This window comes from Carassius auratus, unplaced genomic scaffold, assembly GCF_003368295.1.
Source record: "Carassius auratus strain Wakin unplaced genomic scaffold, ASM336829v1 scaf_tig00216542, whole genome shotgun sequence".
Lineage (NCBI taxonomy): Eukaryota > Metazoa > Chordata > Actinopteri > Cypriniformes > Cyprinidae > Carassius > Carassius auratus.
Window position 1 is genome coordinate 322,122 of NW_020528622.1, and position 18,821 is coordinate 340,942.

At 37.6% G+C, this 18,821-nt stretch overlaps 1 protein-coding gene across 1 annotated transcript in view; it reads left to right on the forward strand.

Moving 5' to 3' along the window:
• Window positions 1-1,619: 1,619 nt before the first annotated feature.
• The window catches only part of furinb (furin (paired basic amino acid cleaving enzyme) b), a 92,202-nt gene continuing 75,000 nt past the window's right edge, over window positions 1,620-18,821 (forward strand). Inside the window, exons 1-2 of the mRNA XM_026263381.1 lie at window positions 1,620-2,056; window positions 7,601-7,861. Of these exons, the coding sequence (XP_026119166.1) occupies window positions 7,694-7,861 (168 nt within the window). The 5' untranslated portion in view covers window positions 1,620-2,056; window positions 7,601-7,693. The remainder of the gene's footprint in view (window positions 2,057-7,600; window positions 7,862-18,821) is intronic.

Here is an 18,821-nt window from a genome sequence, read left to right on the forward strand (position 1 = left end):
GAACGGTGAAGCAAGAAACCCATTCGATGCATAGGCGCGCCATCTAGCGTTTACAATAGTATTTTTTAAACATTGCATAATATTTACTTATTTACTTGAATTTATTATTTTTGAATGCTATTAGATAAGGATCAAATCACACACACACACACACACACACAAATATATATATATATATATATATATATATATATATATATATATATGTTTTCCTGTGTTTGTGAGTTAACATTAATTTTAAAAATTACAAAAACATTAGTGAATACAGAATTAAAATGCGTTTAACCTACATTATTTGGACATGAGCAAACATAAATCAGTTGAAGTATTTGAATTAATAAACGTTATCAAAGATGAATAAATATTGTAACAAATGTATTGCTCATTGTTAGTTTAGTCAATGCATTAATAAAGTGATACACATTTTCTAATGGTGATTCTCATTATTGTAATATAGATACTATTTCTATTACAAACTATTTCTTTTACAGTTAGCATGAATGAAAAGCAATCAAACAAACTCTACCATGGAGTATAAATAATGAAATAATCTATTCTCCCTTAAATCCATCCATTCAGTCCTAAACAAGAATGAAAGTACGATGTAAATAAAACATTCATTTTTTATTATTTGAGGAAGCTGCAGGGTTAAGACGTGAACCCGTACTGCCTTTTTTTGTGATACTTTGGCAATAAAATAAAAATGATCGAGGGACAAACTAAATCAGCTTAGCAGGAGCTTGGTTCAGTGAAGATGAATCCTTGAAGGAAATTTTGTTTTCATCTGTGACCGGCATGCTGCTGCTTTCGGAGTAAAAATACTGACAAGACTGTAAATCTAATATATCTCTTTCAATGCAAACATTATGCTTATTACATTTGGCTCTCCACACTGAGAAGGATCCAACTGTAATATGATTCATTCACAGCAATGCAAATTCTGTCATCATTCATTATTATTATTATTGTGTACATATGCTTTGAAAATGAACAGGTTCTAGCATGAACATAACATATTCACATATTCTGAAAGCTGAATAAATAAGCTTTCTATTGATGTATGGTTTGTAAGGATATGAAAATATTTGTCCGAGATACAACTTTTTGAAAATCTGGAATCTGAGGGTGCAATAAATAAATAAATAAATAAATAAATATTGAGAATAAATTGCCTTTAAAATTATCCAGATTAAGTTCTTATGAATGCATATTAATAATCAAAAAATAAGTTTTGTTATATTTACTGTAGGAAATTTACAAAATATATTAATGGAACATGATCATTACTTAATATCCAAATGATTTTGGCATGAAAGAAAAAAATATAATTTTGACCAATACAAGGTTATTATTATTATTATTATTATTATTATTATTATTATTATTTTGGCTATTTCAAAAAAATATACCCCAGCGACTTGAGACTGGTTGTGTGGTCCAGGGTCACATATGTGCATTCACTACTGATACTGTATTTAAAAGAGGTCTGTGTTTAGGTAAAAAAATTAATTATGAACAGTTTCTGAATCCTGCAGATGGAGCCCGCGAATCGCAGACCTAACATGCCATGACGTAGGCATACTTCCTGGGAATTGTAGGCCATTTGTGATTACCATGGATTTGTGTACGGACGAATTACGGAGCCCGTTATGTCTGTGGAACAATAAAGAAGACGCTACCGGTGGCACGTGACACCACAGAGGCTTTGTCTGCAAACATTCATATATTAAGTATACCATGTAAACTGGCAGACACAAGATTAATAAATAATTAATGATAAAGGACTACAGGAAGACGCGTGCTGTTGAAAGTTTCATCGATCTGCGCGCTCTCGCCGCGTGATGCTGAGTTGAGTTCGCGGGGGTCTCGCGGAACGACGCGAATACTCCGTAACGGTCTCTCAGTGGATGTACTTTAATTTTTTTTGTCGTGAGCGGAGTTCATTTCGTAGCTGTTGTCTGAAATGTGAGCCCGTTACCGGATTCCGAGGCTGTGTAAAGCACAGTAATGACAGCTCGGTTCGTGTTGGAGGAGGGGTCAGCGTCTCATTTCTAAGGTACGTTAAATGACAGTTCGCGTGTTTGTCGTTGTTTAATTTAATGAGAACGAAAAACTGAGATGAAGTTAAAAAATAGAAAGTTTTTATTGACTATGTTATTCTTGTCCTATTAAGCTTTTGCGTTTTAGTCCAACTTCTGAGAGCAGTTTCATATAATTTGCTCAGCATAGTATTTGTAAGTTACAGCAGATTTGTGTTTCCGATGACAAAACGTGACTGATAATATTTTCTTCTTCTTCTAAGTTAACTTAACGTTACACACATTGATTTGAGGAAACCTAATAGATGTATAATTCTGTAATATTACAATTGTGACCAAAAGGGAGAATGTTACTTCACTCAAAAATCTAAATTCTTTAACCTTAACGTTACTAATGTTGTTCCAACCCTTTATGGCTTTATTCACAGAGTAACACACAAATATAAATGACACCGGTCACCGTTCACTTTCTTTGCACCTGTTTTCTATACAAATAACAAATAATGAACGGTAACTGGACGTTGTCATTCCACCGCACGCATCCTTTTGTTTTCCACGAAAGGAAAAAAGCACGAAATTATATTTTCAATCTTCTAAACCGACTCCGAAAGATTTATTATTGTATTAAACGCCCGGTGTTTTCAGCGTAATTGAATGATTTCTGTTGCTCTGAATGATTTACGGTGCACGTGAGTGTTTAGAGCTGTAAATATACTCAAAGCGAGCATAAAGACACTATTGGGATACTCTTTGTCTCACGTAGTCCATATGATGAAAGAGTGATGGTCCTTAAAGAATATCAATCATTATATTATATAAATATTATAAATGTATTTTCACTTGTCTTGAAACATGCATTCTTTTGGCAGGTTTGCTTATGAAACCTAGATTTTCCAAAGGGCTTTTTTGATCAGGTAACGTTAGTGTGGTCATCTCTTGATGAGAGAGAGGGAAAAAAAGAGGTAGAGATAAACAGTGCTGTCTCTCTCCCTGTCTAATGAGTGACTAAGCACTTCGGTTCCTGCCCTCACAGAGCAATCATGGATCATTAAAGCTTTAGTAGTTGTGGTTGTGTTTGATGAGGAGTTATTAAGGCATAGTAATTACTGTTCTTTCTTCCCCAGAGAGCGTGCTATAAAAATTTGGCCCTCCTAGCCAGCATACAGTAGCATCGCCCGGGACGGCGCCTCTCGCAAGCATGCAATCTGTCAGATCCTCGGAGACAGCTAGATAATCTTTCTTTCCATTTGATTCAGGCCCTAACAGAGGGCTCAGAGTCATTAAATATGAAAAATAAGCCATTTGAAAGAAGATTGATGGCCGATCTCCAAAAAGATCCCAAAGTTCTTCATGACTGACTTCACATTAATTTGAATGTCGTTGTGGCTTCGCGACCTGTTACTGAAGCAGGAATTTGTGATTAACTAGAAATGCGCTCTGTAATTTTTCGGTGCTTGGGAAAGCTTGGATAACCAATTATTTTCATTGTTTCTGGTCAATGTTGCGGTTGCAACGCAATTACCAGAATTCCCTCTGGCCTTGTTCCACGTCCTGCTTGTAAGCTGAAAAAAAGCTGGTCTTCTGCCTTGTTTCCAACACACAAAATAACACAAAGACCTTGTCAGATCTAATAAAGAGAAGAAAGGACAAGCCACAAGCCCTGTTTATATGTCAGAACATCAACTGACTTGAAATCAACAGCCTTTTCTGACACATCTTACATGTGCTGCGTTCTAAAGTTGAATCCTTCATTACCTCCTACGTTTATCCATTAGAAGAAAGCTTTCACAAGTGGCTGCATTATTAAATTAGTCTTGTCGAGACGAGCAAAGATTATATACGAAGGATGTTAACCTGAATGGCAGTTTTTGACAATGCTGAAAATGAGGCGGAAAATAATTTCCTGAGAGTTGACCTTTTTTCAATTGCCTGTCTTATAAACTTATTTTAGCTGCTAATTGACTGAATCTTCTTAAAATGAGCTTAATGAAATGTATTAATTGGTTTAAACTATTGATTAGGTTTAGATATGTCAAGCTTTGCTTACAATGAAATGTACAGTATCTCTCTTTCTCTCTTCCTCAATGTCTCGCTCATTTTCTGTGCTTGCGGAGGTGTGACATTCGCAGGTTCCATCGGTAAGACACACATGATTATTTTCCTCCTTCCTCTCCAGCTCACCGCTCTGTGCCAGCCCTTAATGAGCTCTGTAATGCAGATTTCAGACGTGACGATTTGTTTGTTTCTTCAGCAGGCCTTTTACAAAGATACTCACTTCTTCCTACTAGGAGCTGCTATTTAAATGCTAAACCCTGCATTGTAGCCGTCATACTCAGTGGAATAGTTTTGCTAATGGCATTCTGTTGTTTTTAAACCTTGTTTTAAATGACATTGTTCAGGTTGGCTCTATAATTTTAACACAATTCCTAGACCTCGTGCATCGCGCCTTTGCTTTAGAAGGAAATAGTATGAATTTGCACGCTTGCTGTCTTTGAAAGCGCACGCCAGGCTTAATTGTTCATGCTCTGTTTTGTTGTAGAGGGCGTTGGGGGTTATATATCAAGTCCTGAGCCAAGCTTTGAGCTTACTTACACCGTCAGCAAGAACTGAGCTGTCTCTAAGGAGCTGCTCAACTCTCATGGGACTCTCTCTTGCTGTGTCGGAGAGCTTCTCTGATGGATGGTGCAATGCTCAAGCCACACGGTCATCATCCCAATGTATATGGTGTCAAACCTTGTATAAAACACCTTCTGTTTTTCCATAACTTCTGATCCCAAATGGTTCTTCTGGTAAAAACAGGATTCATTATAAAAGGGCATTATAAAAGTAAGTGTAGACTCACACACACACGGTTTGAGGTCATAGTTTTCTTAAAGAAATTAGTATTTTTATCCAGCAATGTTGCATTAGTTTGATCAAAAGTAACAGTATGACTTAGGGGTGACCCTGAATAGTCGAAGATTCGATGCTTTATTAGGATAAAACTGATTCAACTAACAAACTCAAAGTAATATTTTAGCAGAGGTGTTAACGTAACAAGGAACATGCCATTTTGGCTGTATATGGGTGCCCAATGTCTGATTTCACATAGAACTACCAGTTTTCTCCCAATAAGGTAATATGCAGCCTGTTATGATAATGCTTTAAATAAGAATGTGAAAAGAAAGAAGATTTTAATAAATAGTTTTTAAACATGCGTGAATAAATCCAACTACCCCCTTGACAGATTTAAGGTTCACTTTCCATGATCCGTGACCGACAGGAGCATCTTGGCAGCAGGGATTTGAATCTTTTACAGGCCTCAATTTGACACTGGCAGAGTGAAAGACTGGATTTTTTCGATCAAGTACTGTACAAAAATTCTAAACATTTCAGTTGGTTCCAATTACATTTTTGGATGCTGTGAACATAAACGCCAAAAAACTCAAGATATTATCTATTCACTGTCATATTGGTTGATCTGGCAAACTATCCAAATGCTATTTGTTTTTGTGCTCTACAGATATTTCAAAAGATTTATTTTTGTCCAGTGCGAAACCTCTCATCATAACAAAACTTCATGAGATCGCACAATGAAGTAAGACGAGGGACAGCTTCACATATTTAGGCGTCCGCGTGGTGTTTAAAAATTGTATTTAAAAATTGTGTATTTTGCCCCGCCCCCAAACATATGAATCGATTATAAGTCAACTATAAGATTCTGATTGGACTATACTCCGATACTGGCATTTTCTGTGGATTGGGTATCGGTCAGACGAGACCGATCCAAATCCGATATTGTGCGTATACTATTCTGTGTTATTGTTGAGCTCTGTGAAAGGCACAAAAATATTATAAAGCACCAAAACTTTTTCATGCACATGTTTCAAGTGATCTGAAGCTGTTACATTCATACAGTTCAATGTGAGGAACGATGAAACTCTCTTTAAGAGCACACAGTAACTGAGGTTTAAAACTGTTCAAAGAAAAGGCTCAATAAACTAATGCACAGATTTAATACACAACGTATCTACATCTCTTGCCTTTTTTACTAGTGATGTCCAGTTCGCAAATGAACTCTGTTCTTAGTGAACCGGTTGTACCAGTTTACCAAATTGGACTGAATCGTTTGAAACTGTTCACGTCTCCAGTATGCATTAATCCACAAATTACTTAAGTTATTCACTTTTTTAATGTGGCTGACACTCCCTCTGAGTCTAAATAAACCAATATCCCGGAGTAATTCATTTACTGAAACAGTACACTGACTGAACTGCTGTGAAGAGAGAACTGAAGATGAACACAAGTAGAGCAGTGTGTGTTGTACTAACTTTTCTATGTGGACTCGGAGGACTGCACACTGTGACTCTGTGTTATTTCAAGCTCATCATTTAGTGCACAGGGTATTATTATATTATATTATATTATATTATATTTATTATACTTTTTTTGTATAATACTTTTCTACGCAGTCGAAGATTATTAATAGTCTTTCTTGTTCTGTCCTAACTATATGTTGCTGCCTTTATTACAGTGGTATACATTTAAAAGAAACATCTTTTATATTTCTATATAAATGTATATACTTTTACAACAATACAAAGAGCAATGTGTAAAATTTTACCAGATTTTAGACTTATTCACTTTTATTTTTTAAATTTTTTTTGCTAAATTTTATAAAATTATTTTGCACCCTTGATTCTTCTAGAATTCTTCTATCGTTGAATCCCTAATATTTATTGAGCAGAAAATGTGGATATTAGAATGATTTCTGAGAGATCATGTGACACAGAAGACTTGAGTAATGATGCTGAAAATACACTTTTTCCATCACAAATTATACTTTAAAATGCATTCATATAGAAAATATTAAAATAGAAAACATTTACTTGTTAGCACAATATATTTTTTTTTATTATTATTTTTTGCATTAAAAAAACGTACTATTATCTATGATACTATCATTTTTAAGTGAACTAACCCTTTAAGTTTTTAGTGAAATTATTTAAATTCCCATCTGTATCTCACACACAGCTATTCAAAAGATTGGATCAAAAAGATTTTGGAATACAGATTACACCACTTTTATAGTTCTTTTATGCCCTTTTAATATATGAACGCTTACATTTCCCTTGTAATTACATGAAAGAGCATAGGAAACTGTCTGCAAATTTTTGTTTCACAGGAGAAAGAAAGTTTTACAGGTTTGGACGACACATGGTGTGAATAAATGATGACAGGATTTGAACTATTCCTTTAAAACGAGCAACATCAGCAGGAGATAGATTTAATGTCCTTTTATGTGGACTTGCTCTAGATCCAAGCACAGAGCAAGTGGGTACAAATGAAACACACAGCCTTCTCCTTGTCCTACAAAGCGTTGTTTGTATCCCAGTTTCCCATGATGTAACACTAGCAATAGCACTCGAGACACTTTATGAAAATGTATGACTCGCCATGGTCCATCTGAGAATGTTTTCTTACAGAACAGTTATGTTTAGATAACCTGAGCTTTATAGAAAACGACGAGCCTCTTGGTGCGCTAGTATTTCTTTCCAGACACTCTGTCTTATCTTCTCCAGGACATTACAGTGCTGAATTCACAGTGCAGCCCACAGATGCATTAGAAAACTAACTTCATCACCAGAAGGCTTGGAGACGAAGCACTCCTGTTCATGGAGGGACGCTGGACCCTGCTGCCGTTTCTGGGGGCGCTCCTGGTGCTCTTTGGCTTCATTTCAGGCCAAGGCATATACACCAACACATGGGCCGTCCACATTGAAGGGGGAGCCGAGGAGGCTGAGAGGATTGCACACAAACATGGTTTCATCAGTCACGGGCAGGTGAGTGGTTATCAGAGCTTAATCAAAAATGTATCTCTTGGATCTTGTGAGAGTTGCTACGTTTGTGTATGTGGACATAATGCTGCATGAGGCTTGTAGTGATGTTCTAGTATGTCATTCACCTTCTTGCTGTCAAGCTCTGTTGCTTTAAACAAGAGGAAGACAGATTTGCACAAACACTCATCCGCACACATACTGGCACAATCGCTATGGCCCCTTCGAGAAGTCCTTGTAGATGCTTGTCAAGTCACCTTTCCCCAGCGCCTGTCACCGTTCAATTCATTAAGATGGAGATGTGTCAGCTGTGATTGGGGAAATTAATTTCGGCTTATGTTGTATTCTTTTTTCCTGCAGCTCGCATTGTCTCGTTTGTCTTGCCAGATGTTCCCTCTTCTGTTGTTATGGCATTAAATGCTTAGCTGGGAGACGAAAAGCAGGAATGTATCTGACAGCTGAAACATTGTATGTGAATTAATCCTTGTGAGTGCAATGCCCTCTGAGCTCGCGGTGAGGAGTCTGTGAATAGCACGTGTGTGGGAGGACAGGAGTGGAAAGAGCTGCCAAAATGAAGCTCTCCTCTCCTCTCTTTTCTTATCCTCCCCTCATCACTCCTCACCTCTCACATTTACCCTACTGTAAATCAAACTGTAAACACTAGACGCTTTTAACCCTGCTTGAAATCAAATTTACCTCAACAACTTAAGATTTGTATTTTCTTTTGGCCCAGTTGGTCCAGTAACTTGGTTTGCTTGTCCTGCCAACATTTCTGCTGGTGCCACAACAAATGTATTAATTAAATTTTTTTACTATGCATTTTTTATTTGTTAGAAATCATAATTACATTTTTGTAAAAGTCTTATCTATCTATCTATCCATCCAATCATCCTGGTGCGGATTAATGCACAGGCTTGCATAGGCTGCAGCCTAGGGGCCACACGTGTGCAGGGGTCATCGGATTGGCCAGACATTTTATTGAAATTTTTTACTTAAGCGCGAACCAGGCATGGCACGGCACGTCATTACAGTTTCCAGCTTGGATGGGCCTGACAAATTGTGAACTTTAAATTAAAAACGTTATCCAATCACTGTTTAACCTAATAAAAGTTAAAATTTAAAATGTAAAAATTTAATTAAATGTATGCATTTAGCAGACACTTTTATCCAAAGCGACTTACAGTGCATTCAGGCTATAAATTTTTACATATCATGTGTTCCCGGGGAATTGAACCCCCAACCTTGCGCTTGTTAAGCAGTGCTCTACCAATTGAGCTACAGGAACACTATTACTATTACTATTACTAATAAATTACTAACTAATATACTGTTTAATTATCTATAAGTATACATAATATAGATTTTAATAGCTTGATGCTCTTGAAATATTTTGTTGCATTGTAAAAACATTTCGGTGCATAGCACGAACCTTTCCGCAATCGCTCTCCATGGTTCTGACCAAAGAAGAGTGCTTTGGAATCTTCATTACGCATCATATCTGGGCTGCATTTCCCGATAAAGCTGTCTCTTAGCACGCTACGAAGACTCTTAAGGTATAACTTAACTAAAGGTATACTACCACTAAAGGTATACCATTGCTAGGCGTCTTCAAGGCTATCATCCACTTGTGAGGCAGAGGCGCTGGCTCCCTTCTAGCAATGGCACTGGTCGTGCTAGCACCCTGGGGTGGCAGAGACGAAGATGTGCTAGGTGATGTGGATCTCAACTCTCTTCATCTCCTGTTTGCAGCGATGACTCCGAGACTGTACGTGCACGTTTAAGGTACCTAAACAACGACAGTTGCAACAGGGCTGAGGACTGGGTTGGAAAATATGTGACGTCATTATGTTTTTTTTTATTTAATCAGTGTTGATTATGAAAGTGAGCATGCAGCATGAGTAAGATATGATACATTATGATATGCACAATATGTCTGGATACATGGGTAAAACATTTTGACCACTTCATTAAGTTTTGTTTTGTTTTGTATAAATTGTACTCCTAATTTTAATCAATGCTTTTGCCTGTATTTAATAAGTAAGAAGCAAATATATAGCAGACAATGTAATGTAAGGCATGATCACTTGCATTGCATGTGAATTGGAGGGCGCCCAAACTCAGCTTGTGCCTCACAGATTTGAGAAATATAGGCTATCTATTATAGAAAGCTTGAAATGTCTACTTTTAAATGAAAATATTCAAAACCAACATAAATAGGCTAATCTCTGAATATGTAATCCATATGAAAAGTGCAGCTCTTTCTGGCGTTCATGGCGAGTCCGCATCGTCAACTTCATCTTTGCAGCAACACAGAAAACACCAGTTTATTACTAAACAATTAAATGCCTCCTTGCTATTTTAGACACATTCAAATTTGATTTTTCCGGCCTCATTAAGGACTTAGAAAGGAAAATCAAGAAAGAAAAAACTGAAATGAAAGAGACAACAGCAAGTGATGAGAGAGAGAGACAACAGGAAGTGAAGAGAGTTGAAATGTGAAGGTATTTTGTTGCTTTGATGTTTAAAGTTACATTTGTTTCTGGGGCTGTGGTGGCAGATAATAATATCTGCTATTCTTTCCACTTACACCTCTGTTTATGTTAGTTTTGGTTGTGCTGAAAGTGTTTCTTGATCATAATTAAATGGTTTATTCAAAGCACTTGGCCTTGTTTGTATTTGTGGTTTGTTTTGTAATATTCAATTTTTTATTTTACCTACGTGGTGTGGTGGTAATTGTCTTACTGTTGTGGTCCACCACTTGAAGGAATGTAAAGAAAACACTGTAGTGTTGGCTGTCTCAATGTGTGTGTATGCCAATTCACCGTAGTTGCATATGGACATGTATGGCACTAAATAAATTCCTTTTGGTGGGGGGTATCCATCTATCTATCCTCAGTCAAGAGTCTCCTTTCTAATGTAAACTGACAGACCTGAACAAATTAAATCACTAATTTTCGACCGATACAAACCAGCTATTCTGATGAACACATCTAAGAAATTCATTACTAAGAAGATAATAAGCTGGAGGAGAGCAGCAATAGATAATTCAGTTTTAATTCCTTTGTTTATGCAGTGTCAGAAGTCAACCAAACATGTTAAAATAACTATTCTGGTGCAACCTCAATTATTCCTGTGATCCAAAGTCATGATAGTGTCTTTAAATGGAATATGTTACATGAAAAGCGGAAATAAGTGGTGTCAGATCAGTTGGAAAGATACTCACTAACTGAAGCTAGTTTATTTAAAAGTTTCCATTGGAAGAATGTTACAGAAGTTTAACACTATAAAAAATGTAATTTAATCTATTTTTTATATTTCTGTAAAGCTGCTTTGAAATGGTGTGCATTGTGAAAAGCACTATGCAACTAAAATTGACCAGACTTAAGAAGGGTCAATTTCTTCTTGATTTGGTCACAATTTTTTCTTTTCTTTTTTTTTTTGTGCTACTACATGGGATTAATCAATGCATGGTGATGACCTTTTATCATAGTTTATAGTTAAATGGAAACGAAAGTGGTTAACATTCAACCCATTCTTTTTCTTCATTATTTGTGATGTGAATTTTGTGAACAGGAGATCCTCTTTTTCTATGTTATAAGCTGGTCTTTGGATGCTTTTGAATTTGCAATTTCTTTTTGTCACATTTTACAAGAAAAGATAACTGTCTGATTTGCTTACATCTATATATTTCACTTTTTATGACTGAAAAAAGATGTATTCTTTGTTGTTCTTAATTAAAAAACACAACAATAAAACGGTAAGATACAATGACAAACTAGCTTACAAAACATTTATTAACAAAAACTGAAGTAAACTTACAGCAGATTATGAATACAATTAAGATTCATAAATTACAAAACAACATGTCTACACCAGACGCGAGTGACATATGATTTGACAAAAGCAAATGAAACCCAGTGATATTCTCTGCTGTGGATGCGGCTCAACGGGACACAACGAATCCATGATGGTAACCTGATGACGCGTTCCATTTCTGATGAAATCTAGTGCTCTGACACAAAGCATTTCAGAATGAGAATCGTGAAAAAATTGTTTCCTCAAAAACATTAAGCAGCACAAATGTTTACAACATTGATAATAATCAGAAATGGTTACTTAGCAGCAAATCAGCATATTAGAATAATTTTCAGAAGGACCATGTGACACTGAAGATTGGAGGAATGATGCTGAAAATTCTGCTTTGATCACAGAAATACAGTAGCCTATATGTAAAAAAAAAAAAAAATTAAATAGATCATTTAAATTGACAATATTTCACAATATTACAGTGTTTACTGCATTTTTAATAGATAAATGTAGCCTTGGTGAGCATAAAAAATATGTTTGTAGTATATAACTATTACACTGATTATACAATCATAACCATACAGTTTCATTAGCTAAATATATATTTCAAAAATATCAGAGAAGACAAATGATTGGTTATTGTCCAGCAGTGTATTTTATTTCTTTGCCAATTAAAAGTAAGAGCTAAGAGAAGGCGTTTAAAAAAAAAAAAATTGTCAATTAGACATAAATAAATATTATCATTAGACCTATTATTATTATTATTATTAAATTTGACATTTCTGTCCCCCTCACTTCTGAAATGATTGCTACTCCCCTTGCCCAGTAATATAACTGAATATAACACTCTAGCTATATGCCGTGTTATCTTTAATTGGGGATCAAATATTTTGTGGCTCCACGTGAATTTTATTCTGTGGGAAAGGGGCCAAAATGGCTCTTTTGACGTTGAAGGTTGCAGACCCCTGTGATAGACTGATGTGTGTACGTGCACATCTTGTGTTTGCATGGAATTCCTGGCGTTCATTAGTGTGGCATAATGAACAAGCTCTCCCTGCATCTCCATTGATTTATGCCTGACACCGACCTGTCAATCAAACACGGGACACTTTCACAACCAGCATGGTGGATTGATTTTTCATTATTCATTTCAGACTCTCAGACAGATTGTGAGAGTCCTTGAAGGATCCCTGTCTTCTGAGTTGAATTTTTGATGCCATATGGTGCTTTCTCTCGTCTGCCTCTCTCTCCTCTCCATTTGATGTTATTTTTCTTCTGCTCAGAAAATGTGACTTGAGCTGAGAGCTTTGCGATGCAAGGCTCTGGGTAAGAAGGCGTGGCATGCAAATCCAAAACACTGCCACCACGGCCGTGTCTTGGCATGGAGCTTTCTTGCAACGATTTACCAGAAATCCTACACTACTGAAATCATATTGCTTCAAAAATGCGCTATATAGATAGAGGAACAGTAGCAAAAGAGAACAGATGAAAGCCAGAAAATGAGAATAGGGGGAGTGATAGGAAAGTTGAGTAACACATGTATGAATGGAGCGGAAGGTGGATAGATTGGATGAAAATGGGCAGATCAGATGTAGACCAAATTACTGCAAGAAGAGACAGAATCACAGAACATTTTAGAACAGTTGATTTAAAGCTATTCTGATTTCCAACCAATTAGATTGCGACCTGGTTAAAACAAAAAGATCAAATTGAATAGATTTTAAAGGGGTTATTAACTAATAAATCAAAATTCCCTTCATTTTTATGTATAAGGGGTATTTGTGCTATAAAAGCAATTTTATAAATTTTTAAAAATCAGATCTTTCTTTGTTAGTCTAAAAACTATTAATAATGAAGCCAATTTGCCAAAACGACAGGTTTTGTAATGTACCACTTTATGATGTAATTTGTCTGTTATTACAGATTGGTTGATACTGAGAATTTATGCACATTTGACCTGATTTTTACACCTTTTTACCTTTGCGGGGAAGTCGTCAAGGTTGCAGGTTTGAGTCTCATACCGGCAGAGGTTGTAGGTGAGTCAAGGCACTGAATCCCCAACTGTTCCCAGGGTGCCGCAGCAAAAAGTGGCTGCCCACTGCTCCGGGTGTGTGTTCACAGCTGTGAGTGTGCACTGTGGATGGGATAAATGTAGTGCACTTATGTAGGCCACATCATGTCACTTTCACTTTTAAAGCACAGCAGCATCCATCTATGAGGAATGTCGCTGTCAAACATACACAACTGTTAGCCAATCATAGCAGTGGGCATTTACAGTCTACAATCTGCCACACCCATTCAAACAGAGCATTCTGATGAGGGTAGTCAAAACAGGACAGAAAATTAGCCAAATCAAAATTATGTTGTTGTTTTTTTTATGTAAAAATCTTGATAACAATATAAGTGGACATCATAGAACAGCACAAAATAAAAACAAAGGCAGTTCATGAGCCTTTTAAATTAGATTTAACACTCTTTATTGCACTCTTTATATCCTGGTTAGGACACATTGTAACATAAAATACAACTGTTTTTGTGCTCTGTTAGTCCGGGGTGTCTTTGGTCTTTTAGTGTCACCCCTGAGGCTCAATGTGAGTACAAAACAGAGATTAAGGGTGACAAAAGTTACATCAGATCAACAAATGACTTGTCCATAATGATGGAAGACACCTTATTCATCTCTGAAAGTGCTTGTCACTCTCTGCGGGAGAACAATGGGACGCAGGAGACATTTATCCAAGCCCATAATTGCTTGATTGCCTGGCTGGAATCCTGCAGGGAAGGCTTCGGCCTGTACTTCAGTGAGAACAGATGGATAGATGAAGAAAAAAGGAGTGAAAGCGGGGCTTAAATGTCATGTCGTGTCATCCCTCAGAGCTATAGGATATTCCTGGGAGGAGGTGGAGGAAGGTAGAGGGGACCTGGGGGAATGAGACTGAGCTCCACATTCTCTCACGCTGGAGGCTGTGAATGTCACTGAACAGGTGAAGAGTGGGTTATGCATTGTCTCTGAAGCCTGCTTTCAACACCTTACCAAGCCCTGGCCATAACTAATGTCAAATTCCTGCTGTTCAGGTTATTGTACAGTTCACTTAAATACATCTTGACCTGTTCCCTGTCATTTCCACAACCAATTTAAGAGCTGTCACAAGTGTGGATACGTTGATTCACAGTAGAGCCAGACACACACATATATGTATATGTGTATATATATATACCCCCAGGCGGTAGTGATGTGATAGTTACAGGTGGTTAAATTCGTGGTCAGGCACTGACAAATCAGGTCAGGCGATCCTTGGGGCTACAGACGAGCAGAGGGTGGCATTCAAGAGGGCTCCTCGAGCTGAAGACATCCCCTGAATTTAGTGGAGATCTGCCGGCACGTTTGTGAGATAGTGACTCCAGTCCACATCACTTCAGTAAGGAGGCCCTTGTTCGGGCAGCAGCATTCAAACGTTGTTTTAATTGATTGTAAGTGCCCTACAAAGTGGATTTCACATGATATATAATTTAAATTGTAATTATTTACATAGGTATATTATGTCACACTTAACACTTTTTTAAGTAAGTTTTGTCTGTGTCTGAAGACAAAAGCGTAAATCCATGAATGAATGTTCCGAAGTGAAATAAACTTCAAAGGAATAAAGTTGAATGGAATTTTATTGAAATAAAATTCAATAAACTTCAACTTAAAGCTGCGGTAGGGAACTTTTGACGCTCTAGCGGTTAATAAACAGAACTGCTTGCGTCTTGCGTAAGAACATCGTAGCCGGAACTACTTCTCTCTGTTTATGTCTATGAAGAATCACAAAGGTACTGGGTTACTCCGCCGCGGTACCCCCGAAGCAATCTAAAATAGTCAGAATATAAACACTTATTATAGGTGCACCCTAGTGATTCAGGACAAGCTAAAAACACGGTTTGGAAAATGGATTCATGGTGTACTCGCTTATTATATACATTTTTCTACATTTTGAACACAAACAAAGTTACGGACTGCAGCTCTGATTGGTTGTTTTTTACCGGGAGCGCATGACTTTCTGCAAATGGCAATAGGAGCACTGGGAGGAGCCAGAGGAGCTTGATTTTTTTCACAGATTATCTGTCTCATATTCTACTGTCAGGACATAATGACAGGTTTAATAAATATGTAAAAAAATATTTTTTACAGAAGTTCCCTACAGCACCTTTAACTGATCAGTGCACTGATGTCAGACTCGTTTTGGATAATAAAGTTTATTGTTAAATTGTTAAATAACCTGCCTCCATTTAATATCTTTGTAACGTCATTATAAGTGTTTGATCACCACATTTGAGTGATCATTGCAAAAAATGTGTTTATGTATATATTCTGTTTATGTATATACTGTCTTCTATATATAGTACCAGTCAAAAGTTTGGACACACGAATGGGAAAGTGTCCAAACTTTTGATTGGTGCTGAACTATAATATACACCAAGAATATCAGCCGATATATCGATATCAGTATCAGCCCCTAAAAAAACCCATATCGGTCAGGCTCTAATTCACAGTATAACAAAAGCTGAACAGGCTGTTATAAGTCAAACTGACTTTCCCAACTTCCTGACTACTAGGCGTTTCAAGGGCCTCCCACTGTCCACACACCTGCCACTTTTCACCACTTCTATTGTAATGAGCATACCTTAGGTACGTGGATGTTCAGATGGGGAATGAGGGGGAAAAATTAAGAACAACTGGTTCTTATCACTGCAACAATAAAAGGAATGAGTTTAGGGAGTAGTTCGGGAAAATGAATCCTCAACCTGAGAGTAGTGAACAGCTGCTGAACCCATTCAGTGGAAAAGATATGAAATAATTAGCAGTGGAGTAACGCCATATGCTCTAGTTTTGCATTAGTGTTGTACGTGGCTGTAGTTTCAGAAACCATGGACATCTTCTTTGTCTTAAAGGTCATTAGTCATTTTGCACACCCTTTTATCTGAAGTGATTTACTGCACATAAAGAAGGGTTTTTTCCCACTACATTTTGATTATCTATTTCTTGAGAACCCTGCAAGCTATACATCTGTCACTCCACTTCTTGTTCCTTAAAAAGCATTTGATTATTTCTAGTACCTTCAAAGTATTCAAGACTGTGGTGCTGAATGCAGAGGGCATTGTTTCAGAGAAGAGGAAGGCTGGGGATTTGCTTTTGGAAGAGGATTCTAGCATTTGTGAGGGTTTAATTTGGGATTTGAGCAGCTTTCTTTGTCCCGACTGCAGTTGGTGTTGTTTTTTGCGTTGTGCTTCGTTTATGTCGCGAGTGTGTGTTAGAATAACAGCTTAGCAGGCAGCTGATCAGCACACTTCAGTGACGCATTTCACCCATATCTCCCCACCTCTCTGCGTCTGCACACAAAAACACTCGTGATTGCTCCCATCGCTGAGCACAGCTCTCAAAGGCCTCTCTACACTCATAGCTGCTGTTGGGGAAAATGGTGGCTGGTGTATTGTGGGCTGATTGCATTTGCCACAGTACCTTGATATCATTGTCTTCAGTTTGTTTTGAATGAGACAGGTCCTGGAATTGGTTACACAGAGCAAGTCTTTGGTTTCTGTGGTTCTGAGAGTGGTGTAAACTCCTGTTACGTGCCCCTCATGTATCTTTCCTCCCGTATTGATTCTTGGCATTTAGCTGAACACACCAGTACACATATGACTAAGGGTTATGTGGGTTTTGACAGTAAAAATTATATATATTCTATAATCTTTGTATTTATGTGGAGGAGATGATAAGTTCATGTTGCCGTGTCTGTTGAACTGAGGTGCTACAGCGATCTGTCACTGGCATTTATTGTTTAAATACTGCAATACAATGGACAGAATTTGAAATGTGAGACTTTGTTTCATATTTAAAGTACCAAAGCACAATGCTTATTGCGATTTATTGGATGGGAAGTTGTCTCCACTAGTGGTCTCACTTCCCCATAGGCACCTCACCGTAGGCCCTACAATTCCCACAAAGCCTTGTCCCTTCATCACAATAATTGCACTCTTGTTAATTTCACTCATGTGTATTCACTTTTTCGTCATTATCCTCCTTATTTTAGCCAGTCTTTTCCTGTTTGTCTTCATGGAGTCCTTTCCTTCCGTTACCCAGTTTCCTCGTCTTCTGAGTTCCTGTTCCCGCTCCTGTTTTTTTCCAGTTTGTTTCTTTGTCAGATGGATTTATGGTTTGACCCCTGCTTGTTTGATTTCTCTTTGGATTACCCATTAAAACCCTACTGCAATTGGATCTCTCGTTTCCTGCGTTTCACTGGGTCTCCGATCGTCACAGAAGTGCCCTTCAGTGTTCCTTCCATTAATTGAAAACAGGGTGGACTAATCGATTCTTGGGATTTAAGAATCTATATCGTTCCGTAAGAATGAGAATCGATTAATATCGAGATATCAATATTTTTTACCCAGCCCTACATAAAACCCAAAAGAAAAAAGCTAAAAAAGCTAAAAGAAATGTTTATGTGATGTTGAAAGAATGTCAAATGGCTCAAGCATAGTTTCAACTAGAGCTGAAACAACGAATCGATTTAATCGATTAAAATCGATTATTAAAATAGTTGTCAACTAATTTAGTAATCGATTCGTCGCTAAATAAATTTTATTTGCCATAAGCGGCTCATTTCGTGCATATTTCAAATCTGCGGTGACCAAAGTGTGGCAGTAATGAGCCACCGGAGGTTTTACTCAGCCAGTACAGCAGGTGAAGTAGCGAATAGCCAATAGCTGGCCTCGTTTTATGTCACGTGCTTCCCGAACAGCCTCTCTGCAGCATTCAGCGGGAAGTGGGAGTACTTTACTTTGAGCCTTCAAAATGAAGAGTAACCTGTAAACTCTGCACTACTGAACTGTTTAAGGGGCCGTTCACATATCGTGTCTTTTGCGTGCTCAAGTTCGTTATTTCCTATGTAGGCGCGCAGTATGCACTCTCATAATGGAAGCGACGCGGTCGCGACACGCACGCAGTGCGATGCGCCCGTTTTTCCAGGCGCGTCCACACCGCATCCATTTATCCTTTGCTGAAATTTCCGGGTCTTCATGGAGAGGGCACGTCATGGAGAGAGCACGTCATGGTTGCTTAGCAAAGGCAGACGCCTCAGGGGCGCTTGTGCCCGAGTGCTTTCCGAGTGGAAAGAAGGAG